At 38.9% G+C, this 24,215-nt stretch overlaps 2 protein-coding genes across 2 annotated transcripts in view; both read left to right on the top strand.

Moving 5' to 3' along the window:
* ddr2a (discoidin domain receptor tyrosine kinase 2a) overlaps window positions 1-13,265 on the top strand; it is a 58,149-nt gene extending 44,884 nt beyond the window's left edge. Inside the window, exons 16-18 of the mRNA XM_048252263.1 lie at window positions 6,684-6,918; window positions 8,518-8,667; window positions 10,934-13,265. Of these exons, the coding sequence (XP_048108220.1) occupies window positions 6,684-6,918; window positions 8,518-8,667; window positions 10,934-11,065 (517 nt within the window). The 3' untranslated portion in view covers window positions 11,066-13,265. The remainder of the gene's footprint in view (window positions 1-6,683; window positions 6,919-8,517; window positions 8,668-10,933) is intronic.
* Window positions 13,266-13,576: 311 nt separating this feature from the next.
* On the top strand, window positions 13,577-23,454 carry hsd17b7 (hydroxysteroid (17-beta) dehydrogenase 7). Its single transcript, XM_048252234.1, has 9 exons — window positions 13,577-13,715; window positions 14,239-14,442; window positions 14,843-14,935; window positions 15,079-15,193; window positions 18,564-18,758; window positions 19,192-19,296; window positions 19,497-19,553; window positions 21,376-21,474; window positions 22,001-23,454. Exons 1-9 carry the CDS (start codon window positions 13,678-13,680, stop codon window positions 22,094-22,096), a joined length of 1,002 nt encoding a protein of 333 aa, XP_048108191.1. The 5' UTR covers window positions 13,577-13,677; the 3' UTR covers window positions 22,097-23,454.
* Window positions 23,455-24,215: the final 761 nt, after the last annotated feature.

The following is a 24,215-nucleotide window of genomic DNA, read 5'->3' as shown; positions in this document are numbered from 1 at the left end:
ACTTTATTGTATGGCTCCATGTTTAATGACATCGATAGCAGAAACGTTTGTTTTCTTTTTTTGTCGGTCCGCGGTATCTTGATCAACTGCGCAGCAAATTATTAGACAAAGCACCGGGGGCCTAATTTCACTCCAAAATTCCGCGGACCAGCAGTCTCCACATTGCGGACCCACGTCAAAACAAAACTATTTCTTGATTGGTTGAGAAATCCTATTTTCTGATTGGCCGATAGGTTAGTAACTGAACAGCAGCCCTCTGAGCTGAATGAGCGCACAGACAGCAACGTTGTGTGATACGTTAGTAAAATATAGCCCTTAGAAATTTCTGTGCGGGCAAGTTAATCATTTCTCGGAGTGAGAAATGCCATGTGTGGCGTGTGAGCGTGTGAAGTCATTGAAATGCGTGTCTCACGCTCAATGCGTGAGACTTGAGAGGTCTGCTTCCGCGTGAAATCAATTCAGTTGTTGTCAAAGTTGGATATAGAGCTACAGCAACGAAAAAACAAGATTCTGCAAGAAATCGCAGAAACTAACACTCATGGAACAAAATAGGCCTACCCTACAGACTGTTTTTAAAACAACCCGTTTTCCTATTTTACTGTGCGATCCACACTTCACCAAAGCATTGCGCACAAACGTAGCCTATCTACTTTACAAATAAACTGCGCTCAACAAGTATTCTTGGCCACCTTGTCACAATAAGAGTCAACACTCAATAATTTACAATAAAACCATCGTCATTATATATCCTTTCATAGAAATGCATTCAAGAAAATGATTTCTGACTCACAAATACGAAAAGATTTACGTTACTATTAAACATATTGGATGCGCTATTCATATCACCCCCACAAAAAACACTCTTGTCTCTGCTACACAGAGTGCAAAAACTGGAAAGATATGTTTCAGGATTCATAACTCTGTGCACATCCCAAAAGGACAGGGCTGAATGTGTGACCCTATAGTGCAACCTATTGTCCCAGCACAGCCCACTCAGTGTTGTACTGCTATTCTCATTCAAAAGAAAATGTTTTAATATAATTTTCATATAAAATCTTTATTCATTGCTAATTATATACAGCGGGGAAAATAAGTATTAAACACGTCAACATTTTTTTCAGTAAGGATGAATCCAATGAGGCTATTTGCATGAAATTTTCATCAGACATTAGTATTAACTCAGATAATCCACCCATTTAAAAAAATCCAAACATTAAAGTCCATAAATTGAGTTATGTGTAATATAGTGGAATGACACAGGAAAAAAGTATTGAACACGCTTGCTGAAATTTCTTAAATACTTTGGGGAAGAGCCTTTATTTGAAATGACAGCTTCAAGGCATTTCCTGTATGACAAAACTAATCAGTCGCAGTATTCCGGTGTGATTTTGGCCCATTTTTTAAAACAGATAGTCTTTTAATATTGAAGATTCTAGGGGTCCCTCTTGAACACAATAAAGAATGGGAACGTAAGTTGGATTATGTATTCTCTGTATGTCCTGTTGGTGACCTCAGCGAGAAGTAGGCCTACTGTTAAGACGCTCTTAGCCGGTAACGAGTACTCTGGAGCACTCGTAGATCTACGAGTGTTTTCACGACGCTCTTAAGCTACGATGGTTTCGGGAAACAGTCGGCAAATCTTAAGACGTTTGTAAGAGGGACTTTACGACGCTCTTAGGCTTAAGATGCTTTCGGGGAACTGGGCCCTGATCTTTAGTTAACTTCCTAAACTATTTAATTGGATTGAAGTCAGGGCCTTGATTTCCTTTCTCTGAGTTTCCTTTGCTGAATGCTTTGGATCATGTCTTGCTGGAAGGTCTAGCCATGTCTCATCCTCATCATCCTGGTGAATGGCAAGGTTCTCCTGGAACAAAAGGGCTCCATTCATCATTCCTTCAACTGTAAGAAGTCCGCCAGTATGAGATGAAAAACAGCCCCACACCATGATACCACCACCTCCAAACCTCACTGTTGGTATTTTAGGGTGATGCACAGTGCCATTTCTGCTCCAAATATGGTGTGTATAGTATGACATCCAAAAAGTTAAATTCCTCTCGCCTGACCAGAATACATTCTATCAGTATTTCATAGGCTTGTCCAAATGTTGTGTAGCAAACTTTCAATGAGCTTCGACATGTTTTTCTTCAGTAATAGAGGCCATGTCGGTGGAGTGCATTACCTATGATTTTCTCTGTAATAATTGTACCTGCTGCATCCAAGTCTTTCTGGAGCTTTCTCCAAGTGGTCCTTAGCTCTTGGCCTACTCTTCTGACAATCCTTCTGACTTCCTGGTTCGAAATCTTGCAAGGAGATCCTGTGCATGGCCGGTTAATGATGCAGTGATGTTCCTTCCACTTGCAGATAATGGCTCCAATACTGCTTATTGAATGATTCTGAAGTTTTGAAATGCATCTGTAACTAGTTCCATTGATATGTTTTGCAACAATATGGTTGCAAAGGTCTTGCGAGAGCTCTTTGCTTTAACCCATCATGATGAAGAGTTCATATGCAAAACCCTCTAAATCCGTCTGACCACTTTTCTTTTAAATGAGCATTTAAATTCAGGCTCCTATAGGTTTTTGCCTATAAATTGATATTTCAGACCAGGAAGATAGTGGTATTTAGGAGGTTTAGAAGTTAAATTATTTGATTAGCGTATACTATGTGTGAAGAGCATCCCCTCACCATCTTTATCTCATTTTTGACATAGGTGGCATTTAGAGGCTTTTGCATCTGAACCCTTCAAATGTTTCTTGTGTGACACCTTGGTAACGAAAAACCTTTTTATAACCCATCAGTATGTACTAAGCCAGCTTATATTAATTTGCACAGATAGGAGGGATAATTACACTTTAACTACTTATAGATTCCAGCTTGTTCCTTGCCATTCCTTGCCTTTGTGTACTGCTTTTTCTTAGCGTGTTCAATTCTTTTCCCCTGTGCCATTCCACTTTTTTACTCATAACTCTACTTATGGATATTAATGTTTGGATTTTTTAATATGTGTGGATTACCTAAGTTAATACTAATGTCTGGTGAAAATTTCATGCGAATAGCCTCACTGGAAGTATACTTACTGAAAAAAATGTTGACGTGTTCAATACTTATTTTCCCCGCTGTATCATATTGAACCAGGAATTAATGTCTCTGAAGTATAAAAAAACATTCTGATATAAAAACATGTAGCCTACATGGACTTATGAATCTCTTAAGAGAATGGTGAACCACGTTTCATTTTTTCATGATCTTTGCAGATAAGGTGTAGACTATCACAGCAATGCATAGGCCAGGAACATCAGTTAAACATTAGTCCATTTTCAACTTTGCACTTTCTGTCTGTGATCAGTTGGCCATCAGGAATAGTGTTTCCATTTATTAGTTTGTTTTTGAGGGAGTGAAGAACTTGGTGAGAGAGAGTTGCTTGCCTCCTCCACTCTCTTTAACTTTTTTGGGTTTCTTCTCATCTTTTAATGCAGAGCCTTTCCTTTTATTGTCCTAAAATCATATTTAAGAATGCAATTACATTTAATGGATTGATAGAATTGGTTTACTAACAGGATAAGTTGGCATTTTGTAATGATCGGACAGAGGTTGTTTGCAATGTCTTATGACCGCCGCACAGTCCTGTACAACCGTTCCGCGAAAATAAATCACACTTCAATTTGTCTCCATCTTTTACTCCATCCCCCACTCTTGAAACTTTTGTGTATGCTTGTTTGGCATGCCTGAGTGTGTGTGTGCGGCTGCACAGAAAGTAGCCTACTGGTGCTGAAAAGGTGAATAGATTGTAGAATAGCCAAAGAAGATGTTAACCTGACCCTAGCCAGATGAATTTCGTTCCGCTTAGCTCCGCCTAGCTTCACTCACATCCATCTGGGACCTCTTCCATTGAGAGTGATTTCTGCAACCGACTTTATGGTTCAGCCAATCAGGGCGAGGGCGGAGTTTCATAGATGTGACATAGCTTAGAAGCGACTGTGAGACTGTTATTAGCGTCACGGGTTGGCTTCGATGTGAGTGGTTGAAGTAGCACGTCAATAGATGACGGACAAGTGGCTTATTCAATAAGCATTTTTTGATTAGGCCCAGCCTTCTGAAGCAACACTTCAATGGATCGGTTCCAGATGGATGAGTGGAGCTAGGCGGGGCGAAATTCATCTGGCTAGGGTCAGGTTAAGAAGATGCATTAACACATATTTTTTGTGTGTAGAGTGTAGCATTGTTATAAAACCTTTAAAATCTCTAAACAATCACAAGTAGGGCAGTTCATCACAGTTCATCAATTGCAACTGGATTAATGAAAGGTCACTTACACCTGTAGGCTATATTGTATTTGGAAAAAGCAAAGGTATCAGCATAATGTTATTTATTTATTTATTTATTTATTTATTTCTAAACAAAAACATCTCTGTCAGTTCCATGCCGTTTTCAGCTATTAAAAACAAAGGTCATTTTTGGATGGATGGATTTTTTGTGAATGTTTCTTCTTCTACATAAGATTTTAGTCATCTTTAGTTCATGTGATACTTTATTGTCAATGCACAAATTAAGTAACAGTAGTCTGAAACGTTATTGTTAATGCACAAATTAAGTAACAGTAGTCTGAAACGAAATGCTGTTTTACATCTAACCAGTGGTGCAATGCGTCGCTAGACTGTTCATACACATTTTAACGGGCCAAAGTTGAAGAGCTGTTGTCCGTTATTGTTCGTGCAAATATAGGCTGATTCATGTTCCCTTGCATTGTGCTGACGTCCATGGCTAGTCTGGCTTTCACCACACTAAGCTCAATCTTTTAAGAAATCAATAAATAAATAGCGGGCAGATCAGGCTGGGTTCACCCAGCCTAGTCCATAGGCACCCGATATTGTTTAATTTTCCGATTGAGATATCCACGCTCTGGCTATTCTAAATGCAAAAATGCATCAGGGAGTTATGACAAAACTGTAACTATAACTAGATCCTAATAGAAAGCTGTTAGCTTCCCTAAGCTACAGGTAGGCTTATAAGGTAGGCCTATTTACAACATAAATTGTCAATAGGCTATGCTGGCGACACAAATAAAATCTCCTTTGGAAACCAATGGCTTACGCCTTACAGTATCAAGCGGACTTAAACTGCCATATCGTGGCGAAAAGTTGTAATAAAATTCACGCAGCTCCATCATGAGTCAAGGAAAGCGCGAATGAAGTAGCCACTTCTAAATGGGACCCACTACACAGTAAGGTGTGTTAAAGCAGCCATAATGAAATGAAGGTGTCATTGTTTGGATACTTCACACACACGTGCTTTTTAATTTCACAGACTACAACTACCAAGCTGGAATCAAAGCACATCGATTCCCCTCTCACACCCTGCACGCACTTAAAACAAATAAACAGTCTCAGTCACACGTATAGGCAAAACTGTATCAGACCGGTGTAATGTTGGTAAATCTTCCATTGCACAGAATGATTTTTGTAGCACGTGCAACAAATGACAGTCACAGTTACAATTACAGTGCTGCTATCAATTTGCTTGGTATAACCGCATTTATAGTTTTCTACAAATGCAATCAATCAAATTGGCCTCTATCACTCAACCAACGCTAACGGTAACATTACCTAGGTCCTTATTGATATTATAAGATTAAATACCTGCAGTAAAAACCAAGCATGTCCGATAAACATCCTCAGATTTATTTCGGCGTCAAGAAGAAATGGGAATTACATTTCATGTGAACATCGTCCTATCCTTATTAGACGTTCTCTGCGGTAAACTACAGTCCTTGTTTAAGCGTACATTGTTTTTCCAACCCACTTTTAACTTCCAACAAAATTACGTCTCACTGCAACGATGCGCCATCTAGTGGACAAACGACTACTTATCGCCAATACTGGAAATGCAGCCATGATGATGATGAATATTTATTTTGGCTTTCTTTTAATCCTACTGAATTTGTAATTATGTATCGGCCGTTGTAATACCGATAGTATGTGGGTGCCTGTGTGTGTGTGCATGTGTATATGTGTGCACCGCCATCTACAGGCCAATGACTGTACAGTCACTAAATGTACACATAACCTAATTTTTTTAGACCCCCCCATGGATGAAATTCTACGAAACTTGGCATACCCCCAGAGAATGCCAGGTCAATCATACACGTAAAATTTGGTGCAGGGGGTGCAAATCACAAATGAGTGATTATGGGTCAGGTTGATGTGGACCCTTGAGACCAACATACCATAAAAGATTCTTCATCCTCAGTGCCACGGTTCAGGTAGTGGCCCCCGGGGACGAAACAGAATTTTTCCGTAAAAGTCTAGTGGGGCTACATACCCACCAAATTTCATGTGCACCGGTGTTTCGGTGTCCCAGGTATCGTTGACCAAAAATTCAGGAAGTAGATGAGGAAAAAAAAAACTTTGACAATCATTATATGACCGCTTCGCTAACAGGCGGTCATAAAAAATAAACACATCACGCCTCTGCTTATCAGACAGCCAACCAAGTTAACGTGATTTTGTCAACAAAACACGAAACAAACAGCTGGGAGGCCATAATACAGATCTGTTTGTTCATGTCTGTTTGTAATTTTCAGTTCTCCAACAGGACATACTATATCAATTTAAATGTATAAATTGAATTTAATTTGTGACGCATTTTAATAAATGTATTGTTTTTAATTTCATTGTTTTCCCCAGTTACCGTAATCTGCTGTACATGGCCACCCAGATTGCTTCAGGGATGAAATATCTCTCTTCACTGAATTTTGTCCATCGCGATCTGGCCACCCGCAACTGCCTTGTGGGCAAGAACTACACCATCAAGATTGCCGACTTTGGCATGAGCCGTAACCTGTATAGTGGGGACTACTACCGCATCCAGGGTCGAGCAGTGCTGCCTATCCGCTGGATGTCCTGGGAGAGCATCCTACTGGTGAGGCTGATAGAAAGAAACATACACACACACACACACACACACACACACACACACACACGCACACACACACACACACCAGGGTTGTGCACAATTCGAATTCCTGCTTGCTACCTCAATTGAAATGCAAGTGAAATTCAAGAATTGAATTGGAATTTAAGAGCCAGTTTCAATTCAATTCTGGAATTTTGCACAAGCCTGACACACACACACACACACACACACACACACACACACACACAACACACACACACTGTTCAACAGAAGTAAGTAGACCACTGTGTCAAATGATTCAAAATATCTGCAGCCTAGTTGACAAGCAAAGGATTTCCTATTGTGAACAATCAATACCAGATATTTTGGGAACACTACATTTAAAATGCAGGCCTCAAAGAAGAATTTCAGCGCAACAAAAGTAAAATTCACCTACAAGTTAATAAATCTGTGATCACTGAAACACAATTGAGCACACCTGTGATTTCCAATTAGCCTAAACGCATGAATATGCGTTATGCACTACATGGTCACCATCATGCAAAAATAAACATGCAAGTGTTTCTAGAGAAGATAGATTTGAATATATGACCAAGTCAAGTATGTCACCTTGGGATGAAAAGACAGGTAGAGCAACTCTAACAAAGAGTAGCTGAAAAAATATTAACAAACATCCAAGTATCTCTCCAGAAATGTGAGTAACACTGATATTCTCCATTGAGGAGGATTGAGTCTGTCATCAAAAATAAAGGTGGACATAAGATATAAAACATTTGTAGTATTGACAGATGTCTTGAACCTTTTTATGTTAAAGTGTTAACATTTCACGCAGATGTAAAAACTTAAAGATGTTACTCAAATGTATTACTCGATGTATAACCCCATTTTCAAAAAAGGTGGAACGCTGTGTAAAATGTAAATAAAAACAGCGTGTGTAATGGAGGGGTATAAAAAATGACTCTTTGTGCTGTCAGTGCATTACCTTACTACTATTCTGGTTGCCGCCATCTTGCTAAGAAAAGTCTGTACAAGTCGATTACTGAATATAGCACAAGCTACTGTCAATGGACACGAAACAAGAAGAGTTTGGTAATACTGGAATAATATTACGGTAATACACTCACTGCTCAAACAGTGCTCAAACAGTGCTTTTGTTATACTTTTTCTTTACACTTATGAAGGTAAAACTTTTATAATACATCAGTCTGCCTGCAGAGACCCTTTTCAGAATAGATGTGATTTTTTTGTGCCTAGTAAATGGCTTAAAAGAGTGAATTACTTTGACGGAGCGACTTTGTTACTGCCCCCGAAGGCTATTCCATGCTACAGTATTTTGTTGTAAATGCAAAATCAGGTCTTACTCAAAACTGTCCCAATAACCGTAACATCATTTTGGTCCTCAATGAAAGATTACACTCTATCATCCAAAAATAGACCCTAGGTTGTTCTTAGATCAGAGTTGTCCTTTAAGATGGCTCCATCTGTTACAATATAAACCTGACTAGTTTGCTAACATTCATCTGAAATATTCCTGTCATTTTGGGTGTGTGACATGATGCAATAAATTCTCTTTGATCATGTGTACATGTTTGCTTACCTGTGCAGGGAAAGTTCACCACGGCCAGTGATGTGTGGGCCTTTGGGGTGACGCTTTGGGAGACGCTGACCTTTTGCAAAGAGCAGCCTTACTCCCAGCTCTCCGATGAGCAGGTGATCGAGAACACCGGAGAGTTCTTCAGAGACCAAAAACGCCAGGTTGGTTCTAAATGTAGATGTTAAATGCTGACATTTGAGCTCTCTCTCTCTCTTTCTCTCACTCTCTCTCTTTCTCTCTTTCTCACACACACACACACACACACACACACACACACACAGTTTTATATACTTAGTTTGATTCTAATGCAGTTTTATTTTGTGTATTTTCTGAATAATCCAACAGATATAAGCAGTTCAGCAGTCTATTATGAGTTTTACGGGTTCAAGGTTACAGGAAATAACTTTTCCAGTTAACAAGCATGGTTCAAATGCTGATATAGAACAAAACTTGGCCAACTGTTTGGCCTTTGTTTAATATGCTCCTCTGTGCAAAGTCCATGGACTACAAACATGTACATGACCAAGGCTACCAAACAAGGACAATAAGCTGTGTTTGTATCCTAGGTCCTCAATGGCAGAGATCAAAGACTGGTATTTTAGATAGTTGTTTTACAGTGAGAGTCTTGCATAAATATCAAATGATCATGATATCTCAAATAGTTTTTTGTCATTCAGAGAGATAGTGGCAATGTCTCATGTGTTTGGATTTCCAAATTCAAGCATTTAGAATGGACAGTAGTGTGTTTATAGATCTGGGCCCAGTTTCCCGAAAGCATCTTAAGCCTAAGAGCGTCGTAAAGTCCCTCTTACGAACGTCTTAAGATTTGCCGACTGTTTCCCGAAACCATCGTAGCTTAAGAACGTCGTGAAAACACTCGTAGATCTACGAGTGCTCCAGAGTTCTCGTTACCGGCTAAGAGCGTCTTAACAGTACTTCTCACTGAGGTCACCAACAGGACATACAGAGGAATTACAACTTAGAATACATAATCCAACTTACGTTCCCATTCTTTATTGTGTTTACCTGTGATGAATTAGATTTTAGCGTGCAAAACAGCATAGCCCACATTTAATGGTCATAATAATGTGATGAAAAGCGGACAAAAATGCAATCAAGTTATGAAACGAGACGTTGCCAGAATATTTTGACATTATCATATTTGACATATTTTATTAGGCCTATGAGGTAAAAAGCAGAGAAAGCAACAAGTGGTTTAGTCTGTAGCCTACTGCATCAAAATCTAAGCCTACACATTTCCTCACTTTCTTACTCGACTTCTTTCTTATCTTCAAACGTGTTCTTAAGTGACACCGCAAAAAAATATTGCATGGTGCAACAATCTAATCTTAAAATAATTACAATTATTTATGTCTGTGTGGTATATAACCTACTTGGGATGCTTACATGCAGATGTCAAAGTGTTTCTATTTTCGTATTGATGTGAATTAATGCTGTGTAGATCCGAAGTTTAAATGGTAGGCCAATAGCTGTGACGTGCAGTCACCTGACATCACCTTCAAATCAGAGGATATTTCAGAACTATTAACGTGCACGCGCGTTCACGCTACGAGCATGTTCGGGAAACAGTCGGAAAAAGCAAACGAACGATCGTAAGATGAATCGTAGAAAACCCTCGTAAGAGTGTCTCCGTCGTTATCGGGAAACTGGGCCCATGTCTCATACTGCTTGCAGTTTCATGACAACAGAATGAGGTGATCCATCAATGTGATCCAGTCTAGTCATAAACGGATGTGATGTCTGTCAATTGCTGACTCCCTTCTCCAGACATGTTGCATTTGTGACCTAGGTAGTTGAAGGTCTCATTTCACAGACACACACACACACACACACACACACACAGGGTCTGGAATATATTTTATTTTATCTGGGTTGAGGAACATGGGGGCCCATCAGGACTGCCTATGCAGGGGCCCAGAGTCTTGTGCTACGCCCCTGCACACACACACATGCACAAACGCATGAATGCACGCATGCAGGGGGCAGCCGTGGCCTACTGGTTAGCGCTTCGGACTTGTAACCAAAGGGTTGCCGGTTTGAACCCCGACCAGTAGGCACGGCTGAAGTGCCCTTGAGCAAGGCACCTAACCCCTCCCCGAGTGCCGCTGTTGTTGCAGGCACCAGGATTAGTGTGTGCTTCACCTTACTGTGTCTTCACTGTGTGCTGAGTGTGTTTCACTAATTCACGGATTGGGATAAATGCAGAGACCAAATTTCCCTCACAGGATCAAAAGAGTATATATACTTATATACTGCACACACACACACACACACACACACACACACACACACACAACAGGCATGCCTCAGCTTGATTAACTATAATGACCTTTTTGTCTTTCATTGTCCTTTGTAAGAGTCACAGCTTTAAGTGCTTTATTGAAAGGCTAATTTTTATCTTTATAGATCTACTTACCACAACCGGCCATGTGTACAGATCCACTCTACAAGCTCATGTTGAGTTGCTGGCGCAGGAACACCAAGGAGCGTCCTTCTTTCCAGGAAATCCATTGCATTCTTCTGGAATGCCAGGTTTAGCTCTGTAATGGTGTCCCCTTGAATGCCACAACAGGCACATCCAGAGACACTTTGTGTGCCCGCAGGACTCCAAACAGCAAACAATACCGGTGAACAGACACAGACATGCACACACATACACTCACAAAATGACTCCCCCTGTGTTTAACAGGGATTGCTTGTCAATCCATTGCAAAAGTAACTTCACATCAGCACCTCTGGGTGGCAGTAGAAAGCCAAATAGATACAAACCAAAGAAATGTAGCATTTAGGCACTTTTTGTCAAATAAAATTCACGGTTTTATAGCCATAGGTTTGTTGTCAATAAAGATGTCCCCAAACTAATGTACAAAGAATGCAAAAAAAGATATTTACATAGAATGATCTCATGTTTTTCAAATGTTTTCATTTTGAAGACAGCTTGAATGTAAATAGTACATGCTGTTCGATGGGTAATGTAGAGAATTGTGTAGAGTGTATTTTGACAAATGTAAGAATGTTTCTTTTGCTTATTGTTATCTAGTCATATTATTTGTGCAGCAAACTGCACCACTGTGCAGCACAGCAGAACAGAGACACACTTTTTTTTCATTATTTATGAAAACTTTTTTCTAGACGTTAAAAATGGAATCAGCCCACATACTGTATGCATGCAAATCACTTGTTCACATGTTCATAGTTTAAAAGACTGATACTGTGTTAAATCCTCAACAAATATCAGTCAGAAATGTCACTTCAACTACCTACAGTGTATAAATTAATATTTATGTTGTCTCAAAAATGATTTTTTTACGTTTGTTTAATAATCTCACAAACATATTCCATTTTGCTTGTGTCCAGAGATAATGTAGTTTCCTATCATTCTGACATTGTTATTGCACAAGTATGATTCTTGTAAAATACATAAAGTTTTGATGGAAAATAAATCATACTTACAGGGCATTCAAATAAAAATGTGGATGTGAAGTTTATCAAGGATTATAAACCAAATTCAGTAAATGCTATTTTTTTAGAATTGCATCACCGTGAATGATGGATTCAGTCATTAATGAGAATATGCCATTCATTTTAATAAATGTTCAATTATGGTCTGTATTTAGTCTTACTGTGTGTGGATCTAGACTACAAAGCTCCTAATGACATTTATATTCATACTTTACTTATGTTTTTTCTCATGCATTTATAAATGTAAATCCCAATTTTCCTCCATACAGGAGAACTAAAAAAAAAAGCTTTTTCATTTGGATTTAAGGTCTTCATAAAACGCTGATCTGACCACATGCGTGTAAACATAGACTTCTGATAAAAAAAATAAAAAAAACTGGACTTCTTTAGAGATGCACTATGGTGGTTTATTGTAAGTTAGGCTTTGACATATTGTTCTGCATTCTAAGGAAATAAGTGAAAACGTGTGCAAGCTGGGTTTTTGTTTCTAACTTGCCGGTAATGTCAACTACTATGAACTGAGAGAGGAGTATAAGTTATGTGGGATATATGGCATTTGTATCTTCAGCTTTAGAAATGGCAAATGGAATGAGAGGTCATGTAAATTTGGTAGAAGGTTCGTGTGATGTTCAGAAAAATTAAAGATGATTTTAGGGTCACATCTCCACATTTGTCTGTGGAAGCTTCCAGATGTCTAGATTCTCATTAAAGATGTATTTATGACAATGTATAATGTAACACACTAAAAGGACATATATTTAATATCTCATGGACCCACTGTAGCTATCTTTGAACTTTGAGCCAAACAATGTTAAGATTGCATTGTAGATATGGTCTTACAGGTAGGCTAATTCCAGCATGTGCATACTCTAACAAATATACAGTATGACAGTTTGTTTCTGTTGTATGTATCCCAGTTTGTTGTTTCCTCTCTTCAATTTGAATTTGAAAGTATGGCTGCACATACAATAGATTTAGCCTATTCATCATTTTGGTGATTGATTTTCAAGTGGTAACATTTTATTGTAGGCTATTTGTATGAATTATAAGACTTATTATATTATCTGTACCTGATGGGTTTTGCATCATCTTTGTATAATGGTTTTAATTATATATATATATATAAAAAGTTTATTGATACTGACTTAATTATGTACAGTAAATATTGTATAGTGGTCATCTCTGTGTTACTGCTTTAATAAATTCAGCTTTATTCATTGTATTCAGTTATTTGTTATCCTCATATAGTTTATATGAAAATGCATTGGTTGGACTGGTTTGTATAAATATTTGTCACTGACAAAATAAAAAATGACTGATCAATTTGGTTTGAGTCTCACTTGGTCTGGTAGCTTAGCTCATAGGTTTCCAAAAGTTCACAAGCAACTATAAGTGAATACATGCTAGCCTACCATAAAACATGATCTCTAGGGGAAAAAAATGTTGGAGACCGGCTTATAACATGTGTTGCTCGCAACAGGTTTGTATTGGAGCAGGCCAGACTGGAGCTCAACTCTATTGGTTAAAGGAGCTGTGACATCCAATCACACCATGAGGCGGAGGATGACACGGATATGACCAGCTGAACGCTGTGGAGAGGACACCAGCGTTCCGACGTGCAAATGAACGATTGAAAACCAAAGCCGCGTATTTATAGATATTAGATATTTGATAGGCTATATGTCAAAATGATGAGGCAAGTTGTTTTGGTGACCGGTGCAAACAGGTAAACTAAACGTTTCTTACTATGCTCTACACTAGAGGACGGAAAGTGTAAGACCACCGTAGCATTAAACAAGTTGTGCCCCACATGTGTCATGGGTGGATGGCTGTTTTCACTGTTATTTAGCAGGTATGCTTATAAGAAAGACGACGTATATTATAAACATAATTTGACTTGTTAAACTTGTCAGGTTGCGTTTCTGTAAGTGTCATAGTGTTATATTTTCACATTTAAATGGATGCCCTATGTTCAAACGTAATTGCAATGTTAAAAGATTACTCTTTGTTAGTTAGACAAATACATTTTAGCCTACCCAATGTTTAGGATAGGCTATCTTTTGGGCAGGGAACTTTCCCAAACAAGTAAACTTACTCATCAACAACATTACTCATCCCTAAATCTGAAATAGGACAGGACAATCAGTTTCCATCCATTGACTCATGATGCAAACTATGCTGGCAGTTAAGTCCAATAATGTGACCTTATTAGCACTTTGTAGGCCTACTGGTGTCACTTGTCCCCACAGTGGTATCGGCCTTGCATTGTGCCAGCGGCTCCTGACTCAGGACAGTCAGATCCAGCTGTGCCTGGCTTGCAGGAACATGAAGAGGGCCGAGGCTGCCCAACAGGCTCTACTGTCCTCTCACCCCGATTCTGAGGTGGCCTTGCTTAAACTAGACGTGGGCAACATCCGCTCAGTTCTCCATGCAGCCCAAGAGGTCAAATTAAGGTAGGAAGGGGTATCAGATTAAAAAAAAAAAAGAGTTATCACCAGAGGTCCCAAACCTGTTCTCTAGCATTACTCATTCTCATTCACTCATTACTGATGACATGAGTAATCATGTGTCAAGTTGAGAATGGAATGTTCTCCAGGGAAGAAATGAATTTGTGATACTCAATGCATCTAAGAGAACCACGCTAGTCCTTTAATTTAAGAGAGGTCATGTAATGAGTGAGTAATAACTTGCCTATACAGGTACTTTTTTAAATTAACATAGTTTAAATTTCAACATCTAACACTCTACAAATCATGCAGACTTTAACATGTCTCCTGATGTCATCCTGAGTATCACCCTCATCCAGCCTTGGTCAGTATCATCCCTAATCTCACATTATTGTGTTCTCTACAGGTATAGCAGACTGGACTACATCTACCTTAATGCTGGAATCATGCCCAATCCTCAACTGGATATCAAAGCCTTTTTCAAGGGTCTGTTCTCATGGTGAGAAGTTTGCGGACACAGAGTGCAGCTGATTTAAAGGTTTAGTTGTTGGTTCTAGTGTGTGTCTGCATGTATCATGACATAGTCTACCAGACTTGCAGAGGATGGTTTTCTTTTATGATTAATTTATGTTTTTGTTGCAGCAATGTTATCAATATGTTTGCAACAGCCGAGGGCATTCTTACCCAAACAGACAATGTTACCTCAGATGGACTACAGGAGGTTTTTGCCACCAATCTATTTGGACATTTCCTGTTGGTGAGCAATCTGATTTCAGCAAATTAACCTATCAAAATAGCATAGCATTAAATCAATATGTGGTTCTGGGTTATTTCCATACAGTCTGCTTTACAAACTATAAATATGCTTAAAAGTTTAGCAGTAGTTTTTCTTTTCATTTTGTCATCTGTCCTCTTTCATGAAATTGATTATCTTTACCAACACAAAACTCTTCTTGATTAAATGGTTTAACAAAAACAGGTATCTCCCAAACTATTTTAGCATCCAGTATCCCTCTAGCATGTTGGTATTTCAAATAATAACAGAAAACCTTTTACTTGTTCCATTTTCAGTCTGTGAAGGTCAGATAACCCATCTCAGGGCCCCTCAGGGCCTACTCACATAAGTAACTGACATAGACTACAATGAAAATGTTTCTGTGGTTTCAAATAATTTGGAGAATTGTGCTGATAGAGACCTCTCTCTCTCTCTCTCTCTCTCTCTCTCTCTCTCTCTCTCTCTCTCTCTCTCCGGCTCCCCTGAGATTATAAGGTAAAGAAATGCTCACCAGATGGACATCCAAGCTGAGTGGTGTTGTGTTTTCAGCAAGCCAGTCAGAATGCCTGCATTAAACTTTCAGGGGTAGAGCAGACCAGGTTGCCTCCCTCCGGAGGAGGGCCCATGGTATCGCTTACTGCCTCGGCTGCAGGCGGCTCCGAGGGCTTGTTTTCCTATTTGTGCTCCGTCCTTTTCGTTCTCCACTTGGTGGTCAGTCACACTAGACTACCCAAACAGTAGGCAGCTGTGAGCATCGTGTCCCTCGGTGGGTGACAGAACCAGTCAGTTCTCTTTCACAGCCTTACGGGAGCTACAAAACAATGCAGGTTGAGCAGTCTGTACAGAAAAAAAAAACACATGGTATTCGTTCTCTTTGTCTTCTCTGGATATTTCATCAGAATCACCAAGCACAGGAGTCTGATAGACTAGTATGGGAGAGAGTAGATTCTGAGAGATATCTCATGATTACACACAGGGTTCTAAATTAACACCTGCCAACCCGCCAAATGCGGGTTAAAATTCATTTTGGCGGGTGTTAATAAAAACTTACTAGCCAGTTTGGCTGGTGATGCATGAAGCATTACGTGCTCTCGGTCATATATCCCCCCTGGCAGTAGGCCTACTTCCAACATTACATTTCCCATGACCACTGTGCCGTAATGCTACGTGATACGCCCATTGACTGCGCGCAGATTGGAGTGAAACCAGCGCGAGAGACTGAAACGAACGGAGCGTCTACCAGAAAACTCAAGGAATTAGAAGAACGAACGGAGCCAGAGCAGGGAGCATAGACTGAAGGAGGAGGGAGTTAGCCAGTAAAGTAAAGTAAAAAGTACATAACACAAATACATAACACGTAACGAAATATTAACGCAATTAACGCATTGTGTTTACCTAGCCTATTTCCTTTGTGGGAAGCTGATGTCATGTAGTGGAGGCCGCAAAACCTGAAGCAGCAAGATCGTTTATTTTATTGTCTATAGCTGAAGATGGAGAGGAACGTGAGAAGCTTGTATAGGCGAAAATTATCAGTTTTAAAAAGTTGCCTGATTAGTGATCACCACCACCACACGCATCACGCACTGTGCATAGAGACAGAGGAGGGACCAATATTTAGCCAATAAATAGTAGGCCTAGCTGGACTGCAAACTGTTTTTTACTGCAAGTAAAAGTATTCAATGTAATACAATGTAAACATGCACCAACAGCATGCTACATAAAGATGATACTTTTCGGGTCCTCTCTATAAAGATCCAACTTGAACGTAGGCCCTATGCTACCAGTGTTGGGCAAGTTACTTCAAAAGCATAATGCATTATTTATTACTTGTTACTGTCATCTCAAAGTAATTTGTTACATTACAATATTACTGTATTTGAATTGTAAGGCATTACACTACGTTTACATTACTTTCACCAAAATAACAGGAAATATGGATTTGGTGTTCTTAATAGATCTTCATGTGTTCAATGCAGCTCATTACACGGCAGGAGGTGATGTGGTATGGCATAATGACTGAGCTAGGCTTAAGGCTAACAAAAGAAAAATATAATGGTTGCAGTTATGGCTCATGGGACAATGTTGGCCCCAAATGCCAAAGGTCACTCACAACTTAATATAGTAAAATATAGCCATAGTGAAATTGTATGTTGACTTTAAATGGTTTTCATCATTGCTGGTTGCCTTTACTTCCACTTACAGTGGTGTAGACTTAATGCAAATAGTTTGAGAATAATGGCTATGATCTTTGTCTGTAAAAGCAACATTTTAGTTATTCTCACTGCTTGAAATGAGAAGTATAGCCTAACCATGTTAGATCTGTTGCATGAATGGCAGAGATAACTTAAATTCCCTTTCTACAGTCATCTAAACAAGGCAATCAAATTCCATGACCAGCATAGATGACTTTTTTAAATTCTTGGATAATCTTCTCTGGTGCCAATTGAGCATTTCTCAATTTTGGATTAAAAAGCAAAGTAACTTCAGTTACTGAGAATTGTACCGAGTAAAATTTTACTGAAATTGTATTGGTAATGCCTTACATTACTGCATTACAGCAAAAAAGCAATGCATTACTGTAATTACATTACTTTTTTAATGCATTACTCCCAACACTGTATGCTACTGCATTTAATTGAGAACGCGTCTGAGCACACGTGAGTGGGAGAGAAAATGAGTAGCAGCTTCCAGCTGGCTTGTCATTGTTGATGATAATTGATATCTCATTTTTATTAAGTTAAGATTAAACTAAATGCGGCGGTGGTTGGGACAGACTTATGGGGGCGAGAAGAGGAATGGAGCAGGGGATGAGGATATCGACAGAGAAATAGATATAGATAGTATATCCATGCCAACAATGTTAATAAAGATCAAATGCATTCAGTGACACTCATCTCATAAACTCATAATTATCTTATTTTTACCGGAAACAAATTGGCTAGCAGAAATTCTGAATGGCTAGTAACTTTAGAAAGTTACCAGCCACATTGGCTGGTGATCAAAAAAGTTCATTTAGAACCCTGATTACACAGATACCCGAGTTTGTAGTATTCTCAAGGATCATGTTTCATCATCATCAAGTAACAAGTAGTTTGGAATGCACTGTGTTGTTTCATCACTAAGATTATTCAATGGAAATGGTTTTATTTAGATTTTTTCCAACAAACAAGCAGCCAGTACATGCATTATCAAGAGTCTGTACTCAGTTGAACCCATAACAATTACTCGGATGCTCGGATGTGTTCTTTCTGAGACCCAGGAACTTGAGATGTCGGGCATAATCACTTTCAGGTTGTCTCACAGTAACCTGTTTTTTTTTTTTTTGTTGTTGTTGTCACCTGATCTGTTGCAGGTCAGAGAGCTGGAGCCTTTATTATGTAAGCCTGATCAAGCCTCGCAGGTGATTTGGACATCGTCCAGCAATGCCCACCGATCTGCCTTCAGCCTTGAGGACCTTCAGCACCTGAAGGGCACAGAGCCTTACAGCTCCTCCAAGTACGCCTCAGACCTGCTCAGTGTTGCTCTGAACCGCAAACACAATCAGCAGGTGGGCTCAGCTCATACCCCTATTTGCTGGGTGACATGACATTGTGTGCTGTGGCCTAAGCTTCTATTGTAGTGATAGTGTTTGTTTCTTGTAGATAGCCCCAGAGCTTTTATTGTAGTGAATTCTGAGTCGGTAGTGGGTAACTACAAACTGCAGAGAAATCTTTGTGGGTAATATTGAGGTAACATAGATTCAAGGCAAGAGAGGAACAGAGCAGGGTACATACACACATTTGCACTCAATACTCACAGTAATAAAGTAAAAATCGTATTGTGTGTTGACGGATGAGGACAGGTCATTTTGGCTACGCTGTAAACACAATCATTGTTCTTCTTTTGTCTGACATATTTCACAAATGTAATTTTTCTGGATGATCTGTGATTATTCAGAAAAAAAATATTACACCTTTATAATTTTCTGCCCTGTCCATCAGGGCTTGTATTCGTCTGTGATTTGCCCAGGACTGGTAATGACCAATCTCACATATGGGATCCTGCCATCCTTCTTTTGGACACTGTTTATGCCCATTTTGTGGCTGGTGAGTGGAAAACTTGGCACAATCATTATAATTATACCTGTAAAATAAATCCAGATAAAATTCAACTTACAAAAATGATTGGACTTACTCATTGTGTTCCTGCCATTGGTTGCATTGTGCTCATCATGTTGGAAAACTGTAGGACTTTTATATATTTGAACTATTTTACCGTCTTCTTTGTTTGTCTTCTGTTTGAACAGATTAGAATCTTCACCAACACGTTCACCTTGACACCTTACAACGGAGCAGAGGCATTGGTATGTGTACTGTGTGTATTAACCTACTATTCTTCCTATCAACAGACAACCATACGGTATCAAGCCTCTCCAAATAGATCAAAATATCTAACTTGACCGTTGACTCAAAATATCTAAATTATTGAATGTTACTCAGACCATATTCTATCGTAGAAATCACTTATGATCTGCACAACAATTTCTACTAATATCATTTATACAGACGGTATAGATGAAACAGTTAGTTAAAGGCTATAACATGTTTGTTAGCAATACTTCATGCTGTGTCCGTTATTGCCTCATTAAATGGAAGGCTATCTATTTACAGTGCTCTCTAGTGACATTTGGACCCATTTTGACTCTTAAAGTTTTTTGCTGATATTTGTTTAAAAACACCCTCTTGTGTTTAGACCAACGTATGGCAGTTTTATCACTTTTAAAATTAGTGCACATGAAAACATGCATTTTAATCAGCGTTAGCTGCTCCTGTTACCTGTAACCTCAAGATATGCGGCAGCCTTGATTTTCCGCCAGCCAGACGCTTGGAAGGCTACACCACACTTGCACTATGAATTATAGAATACATTCACTTAAAACACTTTTGATGACACTGGTATTTTACCATCTTAGGTTTTTAAGTCGGGTGCTTCAACTTGTCTTGGAAATTTAATGTAGGCACATGTCAGCAAGATTGCATATCTTACAATTGAGTTAATGTTCTGAATGTAATGTAAAGCAAACACACTGTGTAGCTTACTTAACTTAATTTAGCTGTCTTTTAACATTAACTTCGTCTACAGAGTGAAAGCGAACATTGTAGGTGCCATAAGGAATTCCTTTATAGCGTTGTCTAATGTTTAGTAAAAGGGAGTAAATTTCACTTTCAGTTTGGCGACAGTAAAGTTACTGTCGCCAAACTGAAAGTGAAATGTACTCCCTTTAACTAAACATAAGACAACGCTATAAAGGAATATAAATTCTGACACACTCTGACTCACTTATCTAGTATATTGCGCCTGTTAAAAGCGTGGGGCTTTTCTTGTTACTCACACTCAAGCATGAACCAAAAATGCAAAAGTCAGTGACTTTCATTTCAATTTATAGGCTGTAGGCCATTTATTTTGTGGTAGCCCTGTCAGTAATTTTCTTTCTCCCACACATCAACTTCTTCCAACCCCTCTCCACAAATATGTCAGGCACAGCTGTCTGAGAACATGCATCCCCTGCCTCTTACATTAGAACTGGGTTCCCCTGAACTGGGAATCATCATCATCATCATCATCCATTGTTTATTCAGGGAAGATCAGTCATATTAAGCTCTTTTATACAGCAATGCTCTGAGATAACAATCAATACAATACAAAAACAACAATCAAATAACAACAGAAAAAGAAAATGTGATTAAAGATTGGAATAAAAAACAACAACAACAAATTATTTTAAAAAAGTCTATATATCAGTCAAAGCAAGAACACACCCTAAACACCATTTTAATACCTCTTGTAATTTGTCCCATTAATTGGGTGCAAAAATGTGATTTCAGTGTGGAAGGGGTGGATGTACAACAATACCACTGTGTAGGACTGACATTATAGTTGATTGAACAGAAATGAGTGTCTGGTCAGGTAGAAAGCTAGTTACAATATACTGTATGTTCTTACAGGATTATGTGAGAGGATGGATATGACTCAATTAATTGATCTGTCCTTACACACACCCCTGTCAGCCGTCCCCGTATTGAATACACAGTAATGTCCTTGGTCAACCCTTAGTGCTCTCCTCTCAGTCCACAGTGACTCAGCTGTCATTTCATCTGTTGTTTTTCCTGTTCTTTCTCTGGCAGTTCTGGCTGTTCATGCAGAAACCTGAGTCCCTGGATCCTCTGGTCAAATACCACAGTTTGACCTCTGGGCTCGGCAAAAACTACACTCAGTCTCATAAGGTCAGAACAGACAACCCTCCAGCTTATCACTATTTTATCTCCTTTCAATTTAATCACCTTGGAAATGGGCTGGTTTAGTGCCGCAGAAAACCACCTCTAATCCATACATGCCAGCACAGCTTTGTCAGAAGTTGCATGATGTGTGCTGGTAAAGCAGTGCAATTTGATGTAAACTGGACATTAGAACATTACACAAACACCTTATCAAAAGCCTGTAACAACTCAACATTACTACCAATTGCTAACTTATATGGATAGCTCTTTAACACCAATGGGACATTAGAGTAGAAACATATTTATGATCTTTCACAAAGTGTTGAGCCTCACTTTCATAGTGACATGTAAACTAGGGCTCTGTTTCAGTTATTTCCTTTATTTTCTTTTACGTTATTATGATTTATTTCCATCCTAAGCATCATAGCATGGTCTACTCTTGTTCATTTAATATTTTCATTTTTAAGGTAACACCATTATGTCATGTAAAGCACACTTAACCGCATCTATCAATATCTTTGTCACTCTCTAGATGGATATTGATGAAGACTGGTCAGAGGCCCTTTATAAAAAGCTGCGAGACCTTGAAGACAAATTACGGAAGAAATTGGCAGAGGAAGGCCAGTAATATATGGCATCAGTAATTTGAACAAAATCCTATCATCTGTAGGGTTATTTTGGTCCCAACTCAAACAAGGTGTTGGTTGTTGGGTGTTGGTTCCCACACCTCAGGTCCTTTGGTCAAGGAGTTCACACCTACTGATGCAATACAAAAGACAATATTGGCTTTGCCAACTTTATTTAATTTATCAAGGAAACTGATCATGCAATAATTACCTCGTTTAGAACTCCCTGAGAGTTTTTAGTTATTGATGTCACATTTCACTATTCAATGACATATTGGCAATATTTTGCCAGTGACAGGATTGTTTTTTTTTTTTTTCAATAGAAATATGTCTGTCACCTCTTTGAAGTTAGCCTTCTAAAACAAACCTCAAATAAAATGTTTAAACTGCCTAAAGCCTAACATTTGGGGTACATTCAACATTGAGGTTTAATTCCTTTTCCCACGTCTTGTGAAATCGTATCATATGGCTTTTAAGGGAATTGTAAGATAATTAACATTCCAGTAGTTTGGGGAATCAGTAAAGTTTGCTTTGGAGGATGCTGCATTAGCTCTGCAATTCCTTCAGGCTGCAAGAGCTGAGGTGAGGTCTAATCTAATGCATTATATTACATCTTCAGTATATCTTTGTGACAGAATCATCCTGTTTAAAACCAGAACAGGCCCTGAACATCAGTCCTAATTATTTGCTGATTACTGTGAACTGTCCTCTGGCAGAACCAGCTGTTCTGGTTTGAATGATGTCACTCTGTCCCTCTCAACCTCTCTGTTCTGTTGTGAACACAGAGCAGCCATCCGGAATCAAATAAAGGACGGGCTGGGGCACAGGGACACTGAGTCTGCAGTGTCATCACCTTCCATTGCCGCGACCTCGGTCGGCATGGGAAATCGTGTCACAATAGCATGGTTCTCTACAGTTAAGTGTGCAGCTTGCATTCCCCGTTTATTATGAAATTTGATGTTCAAAACTGTTCTTTTCTTATCTTCTGTTATTTTCCAGATAATGACCTTGAGTTAATTTAGTTGTTGGCATATTCTATAGCAAGCTTTAATCAATAAAAATACATTTAAAAACATGATGCACAGTGTGTGCTTCACTTCTGGAATGTATTGTCTTTCACATGCCACTCATGTTTTTTTGTGTTTTCAGTAACTGTTCAGATGTGTTAAAGAGTGCCTTTGTGTACATTCCCTTTACAAAATAAGCAATGTGCCTTTGTGTACATTCTCTTTACATAATGCATTACATATTGTGAATGATGTATGCAGAATATGTGATGTATGTATAGTATACATATGTTAATAATAATGTTAAACTGTGATTCATAGTACCAACAGTGTAATAAAAACTTTGGAAGATACATATTTCCTCCTTGTTGGAATGGGCTTTCTAAGACAAAAATGGTAAAGCCTGACAACGTTTTTTAGAGCTTTAATGTGGAACTCGTCTGGCGAACATGCTCCAGTGTGTGGAACTGTCCTCATGACATTTGAGCACTAAGGTCAGTATAGGCTAATGAAGATATTTTAGCAGTAGAGCTTCTCCAAACTTAGAGCAGTTAGTGAACTTCAAAAGCTGTATGGAAGAACACATGCACACAATCAACCTGCAGAATTTATAGGCTATGCACCATTTCTGATCTAAAGCCAAGTAAATAACAGCAATGGAACACTGCAACACATTTTAATTGTGAAACGTTTTCCCCCACTTCCATAACTTCATAGCCTGATAGACAGGACAATTACAATCTGAAAGAATAAGCCCATCCATTACGTGCTCTTCTATTGATTTGTTATTAATACAAAATCTTCAGGTTTCCTATATTTCATTAAAGTAGCTTCGGTTAAAGAAGGACACTGACCGCCTTGTAGATCACCTCACCTGTATAGTTTGTCTAAAAGCTGTTATTCCATTTTGTGGCCGCTCCAAAAAACTAAGCAGGCTATAGCCTAAAGCAGTTACTTTAAAGAAAAGCAATGTGTCCATTCATGTTCATGATGAGGTAAATGTATGACGTCCCCTACGTTCTCCTCCGTCGTCTATTAAAGTGGTATCAAACCCTGCAGTGCACTTTGAAGTCTCTACAATCCAGTCCCGTGTTCTCTGCAGTTGCTCTGGCGA

Source organism: Alosa alosa, chromosome 9 (genome assembly GCF_017589495.1).
Source record: "Alosa alosa isolate M-15738 ecotype Scorff River chromosome 9, AALO_Geno_1.1, whole genome shotgun sequence".
Taxonomy (NCBI): Eukaryota; Metazoa; Chordata; class Actinopteri; order Clupeiformes; family Clupeidae; genus Alosa; species Alosa alosa.
This window is presented reverse-complemented; position numbering and strand designations above follow the sequence as displayed.